General features: G+C 36.2%; 1 protein-coding gene across 5 annotated transcripts in view; it reads left to right on the top strand.

Annotated features, from left to right (window-relative positions):
- The window catches only part of LOC110449778 (allantoicase-like), a 43,605-nt gene extending 35,932 nt beyond the window's left edge, over positions 1-7,673 (top strand). For all 5 annotated transcript variants that reach the window (XM_021496853.1, XM_021496854.1, XM_021496856.1 and 2 more), the window contains exons 10-13: positions 2,666-2,720; positions 3,213-3,262; positions 4,396-4,453; positions 5,460-7,673. In XM_021496853.1, coding sequence (XP_021352528.1) covers positions 2,666-2,720; positions 3,213-3,262; positions 4,396-4,453; positions 5,460-5,698 — 402 coding nt within the window. In that variant the 3' untranslated portion in view covers positions 5,699-7,673. The remainder of the gene's footprint in view (positions 1-2,665; positions 2,721-3,212; positions 3,263-4,395; positions 4,454-5,459) is intronic.
- The last annotated feature ends 5,107 nt before the right edge of the window (positions 7,674-12,780 follow it).

The raw sequence follows: 12,780 nt of genomic DNA, 5'->3' as shown, positions 1-12,780 counted from the left end.
CATGGACTAACATCAGGGGTTAGTGTCGATTATACCAGGGGTTTGCGTCTGAAACATCAGGGGTTGGTGCCTTTAACATCAGGGATTAGTACCAAAAACATCAGGGGTTGGTGCCATTAACATCAGGGGTTGGTGCTTCTTATATCAGGGGTTGATACCTCTAATATCAGGGGTTGGTGTCTGTAACATCATGCTAAGATTAGGGGTTGGGGCGTGTCTCTAATATCAGGGGTTGGTGGCATTAACATCAGGGGTTGGTGCTTCTAACATCAGGGTTTGATGCCTCTAACATCATGGGTTGGTGCCTCTAACATAAGGGGTTGGTGCCTTTAACATTAAGGTTTGATGCCTTTACCAACAGGGGTTGGTGCCTGTAATATCATGGGTTGGTGACTGTAACATCTGAGGTTGGTGCCACTTACATCAGGAGTTGGGGCCTCTAGCATAAGGGGTTGGGGCCAATAACATCAGTGGTTAATGCCTCAAATATCAGGGATCGGTGCCTGTAACATCAGGGGTTGCTGCCTTTAACATCAAGGGATGGTGCCTCCAACATCAGGGATTGGTGCCACTAACATCCGGGTTGGTGTCTGTAACATCTGAGGTTGGTGCCACTTACATCAGGAGTTGGGGCCTCTAGCATAAGGGGTTGGTGCCAATAACATCAGTGGTTGATGCCACCAATATCAGGGGTTGGTGCCTGTAATATCAGGGGTTGATACCTCTAATATCGGGGGGTGGTGCCTGTAATATGAGGGGGCAATTCTTCTTATATCAGGTGGTGAAACCTCATATATCAGGGGTTGGTGCTTCTTATATCAGGGGTTGAGACCTCTAATATCAGGGGTTGGGGTCTCTAACATCAGAGGTTGGGGTCTCTAACATCAGAGGTTGGGGTCTCTAACATCAGAGGTTGGGGTCTCTAACATCAGAGGTTGGTGTCACTAACATCAGGGGCTAGTGTCGATTATACCAGGGGTTTGTGTCTGAAACATCAGGGGTTGGTGCCAGTAACAACAGGGGTTGGTGCCTGTTACATCAAGGGTTGGTACCTGTAACATCAGGAGTTGCTGCCTCTAGCATAAGGGGTTGGTGCCAATAACATCAGTGGTTGATGCCACCAATATCAGGGGTTGGTGCCTGTAATATCAGGGGTCAATTCTTCTTATATCAGGTGTTGAAACCTCATATATCAGGGGTTGGTGCTTCTTATATCAGGGGTTGATACCTCTAATATCAGGGGTTGGTGTCTCTAACATTAGGGGTTGGTGCGAATAACATCAGGGGTCGGTGCCTTTTACATCAGGGGTTGGTGCCTTTAACATCCGGGGGTGGTGCCTCTAACATCAGGAGTTGGTGCCTCTAGCATAAGGGGATGGTGCCAATAACATCAGTGGTTGATGCCACCAATATCAGGGGTTGGTGCCTGTAATACCAGGGGTTGGTGCCTGTAATATCAGGGGTTGGTCCCTGTAACATCAGGGGTTGGTGCCTTTAACATTAAGGTTTGATGCCTTTAAAATCAGGGGTTGATGTCTCTAACATTAGGGGTTGGTGCGAATAACATCAGGGGTCGGTGCCTGTTACATCAGGGGTTGGTGCCTGTAATATCAGGGGTTGGTGCCTGTAACATAATATCAGGGGTTGGTCCCTGTAACATCAGGGGTTGGTGCCTTTAACATTAAGGTTTGATGCCTTTAAAATAAGGGGTTGGTGCCTGTAACATCAAGGGTTGGTGCCTGTAACATTAGGGTTTGATGCCTTTAACAACAGGTGGTGGTGCCTGAAACATTAAGGTTTGATGCCTTTAACAACAGGTGTTGGTGCCTGTAACAACAGGTGTTGGTGCCTGTAACGTCTACCTCAGGGATTGGTAACAAAACATCAGGGGTTGGTGCCTGTAACATCAGAGGTTGGTGCCTGTAACAACAGGTGTTGGTCCTGTAACATTAGTGATTGGTGCCTGTAACGTCTATCTCAGGGATTGGTAACAAAAACATCAGGGGTTGGTGCCTGTAACATCAGAGGTTGGTGCATTACCTCAGGGGTTAGTGTCTCTTATACCAGGGGTTGGTGTCTGAAACATCAGTTGTTGTTGCCTGTATCCTCAAGGGTTGGTGTCACTAACATCAGGGGTTAGTGTCTATTATACCAGGGGTTGGTGTCCCTAATATCAGGGGTTGAAGCCTCTTACATCAGGGGTTGGTTCCTCTTACATCAGGGGTTGGTGCCTCTTACATCAGTGGTTGGTGCCTCTATGATCAAGGGTTGGGGCCTTTTACATCAGGGGTTGATACCTCTAATATCAGGGGTTGGTGCCTGTAATATCAGGGGTTGATACCTCTAATATCAGGGGTTGGTGCCTGTAATATCAGGGGTCAATTCTTCTTATATCAGGTGTTGAAACCTCATATATCAGGGGTTGGTGCTTCTTATATCAGGGGTTGATACCTCTAATATCAGGGGTTGGTGCCTGTAATATCAGGGGTTGGTGCCTGTAATATCAGGGGTTGGTGCCTGTTATATCAGGGGTTGGTGTTGTTGCAAACATCAGGGTTAAGTAACATGAACCAGGGGATACACATGATAAAAAATAAAATGATAAGTGAAAATCTTTTGGGATTATTTATCATATCTCATAAAAAATGCAACATTTTTGTTACAGCCTCAAAGACCAGCCATACTGACAGCAGATGCCCAAGGTATCCTACATGTTCCAGGTAAGACAACTCTGGTGTTACTTCAAATGTAACAATGCACGTATAATAGGAGCGAGAGTACTAACAAATGATGTAATAATTATCATCTGGAATATTTCACAATATAGATAGGAGGTACATCAGCAGACAATACTGACTGTACATTACACCTAACCGCTTTTCTAACTGTTGTTTGTATTTGCATGGGCACTGCAGGTGTGGCATTCAGTTTTCCTTCAGAAAGTTTCATTTGGGAAAGAATTAGTGGGCGAAAATTTTCACTTGGACTGATTTTGTCATTAATATGTCTATCTATCCATAATGTTATGCATATGTATCAGTGTTTTTATACATAATACCTGTAATATGGTGACTTCCACACATTAGAAGTGTGGTGGAGACACATCAGTTATCTGCCCATTGCTATACTCAGTTATACTTAGAAGCACAGCCATGTATGTTTTACAGGTATTTTCTAGTTGAAAATAATTTAATTGTCACTTGTCCTTTCAGGAGACGATTGGTGCATATTTCGCTTGGGGCATCCTGGAACTGTAACAAAGGTATTTATTATCTATTACATCAGGAGAAAATACAACTATGTACTGGCGATTTTTGTGGTAGTATTATTTCCACGCTTTTTGCAGAAAGATTCAACTGCAAAATCAACAATGCAATGAAACGTTCCAGCACCAGACATTATAATCTAGTTCAAGACATACCACTATAAGTACTTAAAAGATGTGATTATTATTGCTTGCCCAATAACACATTAAATCTAATTGGGAGAACTATACATTAACATATATATACAAAGTAGTCAGGTGGACATGTTCAGGTCACTTTACAACTTCAACCAATTAGACATGTCCTCAATATGACAAGGTCATTTTAAGTAACACGTAATGTAACTTGTCACGTATGATTTCATTCTATTGACCAGTCCATACCTGACTGACCTGCATATAGAGTTAACATATAATGGAGAAGTCACATGATAGCAAATAACAGACACATCAGACGAACCTATTTTTGACATATGCTTCACTGCGTGAATATTAATTTCCTGAAGAAAAAACATGAAAATATCGCTACACAATTGCAAATTCATAGGTGTAAACCTTATTAGTAATTAAAGTCAATATTATATTTAGAACAATATATATACCCAGGCTACGTTGCTAGTATTGAATAATGATAGAAAATTAATTTCTCTATTTTTTCAATCACACGTCGACAGATATTGTTACAAATTTACTGAATATGATATACTTTTACTTATTTTATTTTGAAAAACGGGATCGTATTGGTGTCTCAGAGAGAAAACATTTGAAATATTTAACTATCAGACATTATAATAGGTCATATGTTTATTGTTGCAATTTGAAATCACTTAACATTATCTTCTTTTAAAATCACAATCATATAAAACAAATTTTTCGCCAAGACCCACTTGGCTGTAATGTAGTAACATTCTATTGCCAGCTGATAGGCTTGCAAGCATTTTGATATGTTATGTTAAGCATAGATCATTTCAAATATTCAAATGATTTGTAATTGTCCATCTCAAAGTAATTTTATTTCTGTAGTAAATTTAGTTTAAATAGCTGACTGTTATCCTACTGACATATCTACATTTTAAGTTATTGAGGTGTTGATCCAATTTTATATTTATCGCATTTTTTATTCATTTCAGATTGAGATTGATACAAACCATTTCAAAGGAAATTTTCCAGATTCCTGTCGCATTGAAGGTATGGAATCTGTCATTAGCTATTAAACTTAAACCTCTAACCCCTTGACATCAAAATGGTACAGACCAAACAAATGAAAAGCCCTGCCTACTGTTGTGGAATAGGTATAAAATCCTCCATGCCCTGGGGTCATAGTGTAAATTATCTGAATAAAGAAATATCATCTAATATCATGATGCCTCATTAAAAAAAATATTTAAATATCTTTTAAACTATTTTTTTATTCCCTGCTTTTAACACTATCATATTGATTTTTAAAAGTGTCATAGGGGTGAACATCTGCCTGTGTTTGGTCAACTAAACGTTTGATACATCGCTGTACTCATAAATTCATAGAGGTCGCATGGTGTAAGCACTTTGATTTGTAAAGGGTAAATTTTATAATAATTTTATCGTTGACATATCTATTTAATTCGGGATGATATCACGCCTGCAGTCCAGCTGTCTACATCTATTATCCTGTTTGTTAAACTGTGAAAATAAAATGGATCTTTATTCAGAAACAAACCAACAGTGGTCTGTAATTTTATAAAAGAAGCAAAAATAAGGAAGAAATAAACCTTTGAAGGGGATAGGTTGATCACGGTTGATAATCCTGGTTTTGGGCAGAGAAGATGTTTGGTAATAGAATGGTTATCCATAACAGGGGACAGAATGGTAACTTAAAGGAGAAGAAATCTGAAGTGTAAGAAGTCATAGTTTAGAGTGATTTGCTTTGAGTATCTGAAGTTCTATGATCGCCCTTGATGGGAAGACAAAATCGCGGAATCTGTGTATATATATTTATTGTGTCTTATATTCGTTCAATTATCTGATTAACAATTAACAACAAGTCAACAACTTACATGAACATGTGACTCATGTATGAGTATCCAAACTGTTTTTCTAGACCAATGAAATTTGTTGTGCAAGTTGCATACATATTCAGCCATTTTAATGACTGATATTAGGTAATTTAAAAAGTTGGCCCTTTACAATCCGATGTTATGTCAGTATTCCATTACAGGCTGCTGGGTTGGAGTAGAGCATGAGGACGGGCTGATCAAGAGGTACGACACCCACACATGGAAGCCACTCCTTCCTGTCCAGAAACTTTCGGCCCATAAACAGTTTATCTATGACGATGATGAATTGTTTAGCTGTGGAGTTATCTCCCATGTACGTCTTTGCATTGCACCAGATGGCGGCATTAGTAGAATGCGTCTGTGGGGCTACATTACAGAAATTCCCATGTCTAAGTTGTAGAAGGTTGTAGGCTCTGTTTTTGTGACAATCAAGTGTTTTACTTTACCGGTTGTCTATCATGCTATAAGTTGTCTAGAGAAAGTTGTCTTTGAAATATGATAATAAATAATTTGATAATAATATGAAATAAAATTCAAAAACTAGACTGCAAGACACAGGTGAAAAAATCATGGAAAAGTCTCACTATTATAGGAAAAATCAGTGTTTTAAAATTGACTTTTGATCTCAAGCTGTTGACTATCAGTGTGATATAGTTGACTTTTAGTTTTAATAACTTGCCCTTATGTATCATAATTTTGCCAAAGAAGATTCTTTGCAAAACACAAGGAATACATTTCTATGAAAAAAATTATACGTTTATAGGACAATCAATGTTACAAAGTTGGCTTTTGAACTCCAGTAGTTGAACATCATTTTGATATAGCTGACTTTCAATTGTCAATCATTGACCTTCAATGCTTTGTTATCCATTGCAAAACACATATAAAAACATTTAAAAAAATATTGTACTCAATAGGACAATCAATGCTATAAAATGACATAACCTCAATCACCGTTATTTTGATAAAATCGACTTTCAATGTCAAATTCGTCACCTTTAGTGTCATGGTTTAGAATAGACAAGCTAACTGTCTGTATCACAAGTTGTTAATGTTATATCATTGGCCTTCTGTGTTACCTATTTGACTCTCAATGAAGGTTCCCTCTACATACAAGAATTGGAAATTTGTATAAAATGTTACGTAGTTTTGTAGGATTAATCACGGTGCTGGTGATATTACATTTAATGATATATTTACACTACCCCTGGTTTATGCAGATACTTCATTTAACAGATTACGGTTTTTCTCACATCTCTGAATGCTACATTGTTTTGATTGAACAAACTGCTATAAATGTATTTACACTATATCTGTTATACCAAAGAATATTGTACCTGGAACAATCTACAGTTATACACTTATAATTATCAGTTATAACCCTTTGATCAGTATTAAGACAATCTTCATATTACACAGATTTGACACTGGTTCATATCTGGTATATCTCATTATAAACTTGGAAGTTATAATTACCATCGTGTCCACTATACCAACATTCTAAGTTCTCTGACTCCATTGATCACAATGCAAATTTTCTAAGGACTGTGCCCCCAGTTTCCACAATGATTCTTTATTATGGTTTCTGCCTACAATGTCCACTGCAACTCCCTACAAAGAACTCTGCATAAAGTGTCCATAATACAATCATTCTAAGGACTGCATGTCTCCTGTGTTTGCTACACACACTTTCTGAGGATTCTGCTTCCATTGTCCACTGTACCCTCTGTCTGAGGACTCTGCTTCCATTGTCCACTTCACCGTCTGTCTGAGGACTCTGCTTCCATTGTCCACTGTACCGTCTGCCTGAGGACTCTGCTTCCATTGTCCACTGTACCCTCTGTCTGAGGACTCTGCTTCCATTGTCCACTTTACCCTCTGTCTGAGGTCTCTGCTTCCATTGTCCACTTGACCCTCTTACTAAAGACTTAACCTAAAATGTCCAAAGTGCTGTCATTCAAAGGACTTTGTCTACTGCATGGAATATAATCTTTCTAAGGACTCTGCTTCCATTGCCCACCATATTCTCTCTTTGTAAGGCCTGCAAATTCCACTATACTATCATGCTTAGGATTAGGTCTCAATAATGTAACTCCTGTTCTAATGCAATGCCTCCAGTGTTCACTTAACCCCATTTCAAAGGACTCTGCCTAAAGTAGGGGTGTTACAACAGACTAAAAGGTATCACGAATGATTTGTCAGAGGTACTGGAGTCAAAAGAATGAAAATCTTCCAAAAGATATATAAAAAATATAGCAAAATGAGAAAGATGCCTGTAAAACCTATTCTAACGTTCCTTGCCCACTTCTGATTAGCTGAGGGTTTCGGTATGTCTATTCCGTCTTTGTGTATTGCAGAGTTATCTTCTCTTTGGAGCAGGTATTGATTGTTACGTCATTGGTTTGTGCGAAAACATTGCGTCGTTTTTCTTAAAAATTGATGACGTTACTCTCACAAACAAGTGACGTAACAATCAATACCTGCTCCCAAAAGAAGATAACTCTGCAATACGCAAAGACGGAATACACATTGTATCAAACTTCTTGATTCTGTTAAGCAGATGATATAGAATGAGTTCAGATGGATCTTTAAGGAGGTTAAGTTTTTTTTCCAGTTTTGATGACGTAAGTATCTCCAGATAATGCTTGTCAGATGTAAGAGAAAAGTCAGAAATTGAGTTTTACAATTATACAACATTTTTATTACTTTTCTTAAGGATTGCATCTTGCTTTGGTCGATTTCATGGGGTGATGAATTTGAGTAGGTTTTGAAACAAATTTAATGAACTGCGAATGTTGAATTTGTTACTTTATTTTATTACTTGATGATAATGATGGACAATCAGTTTTTGAAAGTTTTTATTACTGGTTGTGAATCACTTGCTCATACAGAAAAAAACTGCATAACTAGAACCAGAACAACATGAATAGGCTGCCCGTAAACATAGAACAGCTAGAATCTATAAAGTTTTACCAAAACAGGTTAATTATTGATGAATTCGTTTAAGCAGCATTTTACTTAATAAGCAAATATAATTATAACATACGGTACATATAATGTCAGGTGGATGAGAAAACAAGCTTAGTGTAAGTTCAGCTCCTATCCCACATATAATAGGACATGTTTTCTGCCTTTTAGTACATTACAAAAAATTGATTTCCAACATTGTTATATAAGAAAAATCACTATTGTGATCATGAAAACATTCAATAGCAGTGAAGTGCACGTGGTTCTGGCCATGCGACAAGAACTCATTGTATACAATGTATTGTACAATGTATCAAGATTGTACTGGAAATAATATGATTAATTCGAATCCAAAGCAGTTCATGTACAAAAATCGGTTTTAATTGTGTAGGTTTAGTGGGATGTTTTGAGAGGTATGAAAGACATTAATACTTGTTGGTAGATTCATTGAATGCATTTAAAATCCTCACTGCATAATACTCTAGTATGATATTACACTAGTGTCATAATTATTACACCAGTATCATAATACTATAGTTTTATATTACACTGGTATTATATTACACTGGTATTATATTACACTAGTGTCATAATTGTTACACCAGTATCATAATACACTAGCAATATATTACACTGGTATTAGATTACACTGGTATTATATTACACTTGTTGCATTATAACTATTTACGTTTTATCACATAATATGACTTTATATATATGTATGTTATATGGCTACAAAAATACGTTTATATATCCAGATATTATGTATGTGATACACTTATTCTAAGAGGTAATCATTTGGTGAGATTTGGTTAAAAATGTTGTATTTCAAGTCATTCTTGACTTAAGATGTTACAGCTATTGGTAGGTCAGTATATTGTATTGGCGTGTGGAGCATATTTAAAGTGTCATGCCAAATCCGGAGCCTAGGACAAGTCCGTGAAATAAAAATTAAAAAGTAGGTTGTGCTAATATAATATGTGGAACCAAAATAGCCATGTTAAGTCTTTACAAAGGGATGTTGTTAAATATGGATGTATGATATTAAAACCGTCATTGTCTAATTGGACTATATTATATCGAAACAACGGTCTAATTGGTCTATGTATATTTTAGAGATTTCCTCCTGTAATACTGACAGTAATTATCTATATACATTTTATTCTGAATATTTTTCATCGATTATTCATGGCTGCACAGCAGCTGTAACCTGTATTCTCCACAGTTAATTAATTGTCTGTTGGATCAAATAGCATGCTTATGAATATTCATAAGGAAATAATGAGGGATGATACCTAAGTTTAATGGAACATCTGATATAACATCAATAATATAAAGCGTATTTAGAGACATTATAATTATATAGATTTTTATGAGCTTGTTCAGTGAGGGGTGTTAGATCAGGTGTATCAAGTGTTTAACAGTTTACATGTTCATTAGATAACGGGCATGTAATGTTTAAACTGGAAATAGATTGCAATATTGATTTTTTTAGTGTATGAGGTGTTATGTCCTCGAAACATCTATGGTCATATGAATCGAAGATACTGTTATATGACTGAACCGTCCCGTTTAAAACAATATGCAGATGTCATTTTATTTTTACTTAATTCGGCTTTTGAAATTCGGTCATTGTTCTGAATTGTCTATCATTCCAAGTTAACTGATATGAAATCAGATGTAATATATATAATAATAATTGAACCCATTATAATGTGTAACTCTGTCTGTTTAGCGGGTATTCCGTGGATGCTAGACCTGTATGAGACTATTAGACACAGGTATATGTTACAGTGACGTGTATTATTCATGTGATATGGTTTTCCCGACATGGACATTAATAGTTCAGTGAACCTCATACAGTCTAACGTTTACGCAGTGCAGTTCTCTAATTGGCTGCGGTGGGGTTATACATTGTCTTTGGCAGACTCGGGGAGTATTCCTGATGTTAAAACAGGATATTATCCCCGCTTGAGACGTAACCTCCTCTGTAACGTTTGTCGATAGACACATCTGTGATCTCTTCAACGTTAATCTGATAGATTATATTATAGGACACATTTAATCATTTAATAAGCATTATGCCTTTTAAGTGTCTTGTATGCATTCTTAATACATCAAAGTATATATATCTGTATATTTATGGGGCAAAAGAAGTAATTCCAACAGTGTGGACAAGTTTAGGTTGTCAAATTTTCGGAGCGATCCGCTCCTTCATCAAGACACAGTGAAACAGAACAGTTACAGTATATTTATATACAATTGAAGGTTAGGTGTAAGCTATTTTGCCATCTTTTGAGTTCTGCCCTTTTTTGCATAATACTATGATCATAATTTTGTACAAAGATTAGCTGTTTAAGTTATGATACTGCAATTTAAAATTGCTTCCGTTGGACTACTCAACAGTACACCCGTGCGATATTTCATATCAAATACACGTGATGAAGTATTACATTATATGACCTTAGTTTTGTGAGGATGTTTTTTCGTCAGTACTAACTACAATAGACGCTTTACAATATGTAATACTTTTCCAGTAGACGAGTTTGTTGTGGGTCGAATAGTTGTTTAGAACATTTTATTTCTCGCCATTTGACAAACATTCCCTGAAATTTATAAGATAGTGTTTTGTTTTCAATTTTGGAATATTTAGGAACCTGTGTAATATGCATTGTTAGATTACCTGGTATATTTGGTTTATTTTATCTTATATAGCTGTATATAACGGTACTTGTTTTATCAACAAATCTAGCCTTCCACCATATCTATGTCTGCATTCTATCTAAAGTGAACACAGCCTTTTGGCAGTTTCTTATTTGTATTTCAAATGGCATGGTAATAAGCGTATTTCTCGTAAAGGTTTTACAACAATTTCGCGTGTTACCTGTAATAGAAATGTTTACAATTGAAAAAATGCTTCAAAACGTAAAGAAATATTATACTCAGCATAATAAAAAATATGTTATAAGCTGATAAAATATATACTACAATGAGATTTTTGGCGGAAGAGTATTTACATACACAGGCGTAGAGCGTAAGTGGTGTGCACGTCTGTACACAAAGCCAATGCTCTCTCTTTAACAACAGATATATACAAGCATGGTATTGCTTTCACAGTATACCCACAATTTTTCTATATTTGCCAATTATAATTTGTTATGAACTATTCCTATCCCAGATTAATGTTCAATTTACTTCTCGAAAACCCAAACTACAATGATGTACAAAACGACGCCCAGAACGGACAAATGACATCGTTTCCATACTGTCATAGTCGCTGAATAAGTAGGCCATTCTATGTTTCCATACTGTCATGGTCGCTGAATTAGTAGGTCATTCTATGTTTCCATTCTGTCATAGTCGCTGAATAAGTAGGTCATTCTATGTTTCCATACTGTCATAGTCGCTGAATAAGTAGGCCATTCTATGTTTCCATACTGTCATAGTCTCTGAATAAGTAGGCCATTCTGTTTCCTTGTTTGTTGGGTGTAATAATAGAGAAATGTCGGCTAAGGAATTCCAGTTATGGTACAGAATCTATATGGACTCAAAAATACATTATTCATCAGCATAGTAAGGTTAAAGTCATTAGTAATTAATGTATATATTTAAAGCAATGTTTATTTACTATACATTTTCTTTTTTATTCCTTTCCTTTTATTTTGTAGTTATTTACTTTTGTGGTGTTTTTGATTGTTTGGTTGTTAATGTTAATGTGAACATTGCCTTTTTACTTTAAATCGTGTGTACACAGATATATGGTAATATGTAAAACTAACGTACTTTAGCATATATTCTATTTCTGTTTACATTTTTTGTCCCCACTTTTTTTTACGCTTCGCATATAGATCATGCAATTCCAGAACAAATTCCTGTACCCCAGATCTATGGAGGCAATATAAATCTATAGTCAAGACACTATGGTGATATGCTCAATGTTAATGTTATTGAAGTTCTTATTATGTTTTTACCTCCACTTCCATTTAAGTCAATGTCATTACCGTAATCTGTAATTATTTGTGTATAAGTATATTTATGTTATGAATGTTAATATGCCGGAAACGGTAGAAGTAACGCATCGTTCATCATGCCTGTTCGTACAATGTACCAATCAAGAAGTGTGTCCAATTGTTAAAGAAACATATCTCGTGATCCTCTTAACAATTCTTTGAAATGCAATCTGTTAACATTTCAATAAACGCATCGTTCCCGTAAAGAAAAAATGGCACAAATTTGGGATTTGTTTGATTTTAATATTTCGTTTTAGTGTAACTAGCCATTGTTTCGCCATATTAAGTAGGAGTTTAATGACATTATTGTTCATCATGGATCCAAATGGTCTCAAAATATGTCCCATCCTAAGGATGTTATTTTACAGGCTTTTAATGAGTGTATATCCCAGTTCTGTACAAATTAAAGACCTTGAGCTTTAAAAAAATAAAACGGCAAGCTGCAACTTATAAAACGTTTACCATCCCCACGGATCGCATCCACGGGTCTACACTTGTAAACTCA

The sequence above is a fragment of the Mizuhopecten yessoensis genome, unplaced genomic scaffold (assembly GCF_002113885.1).
Source record: "Mizuhopecten yessoensis strain PY_sf001 unplaced genomic scaffold, ASM211388v2 scaffold4819, whole genome shotgun sequence".
Lineage (NCBI taxonomy): Eukaryota > Metazoa > Mollusca > Bivalvia > Pectinida > Pectinidae > Mizuhopecten > Mizuhopecten yessoensis.
The sequence above is the reverse complement of the archived record's forward strand: the minus strand, read 5'-3'. Positions and strand labels throughout refer to the sequence as shown.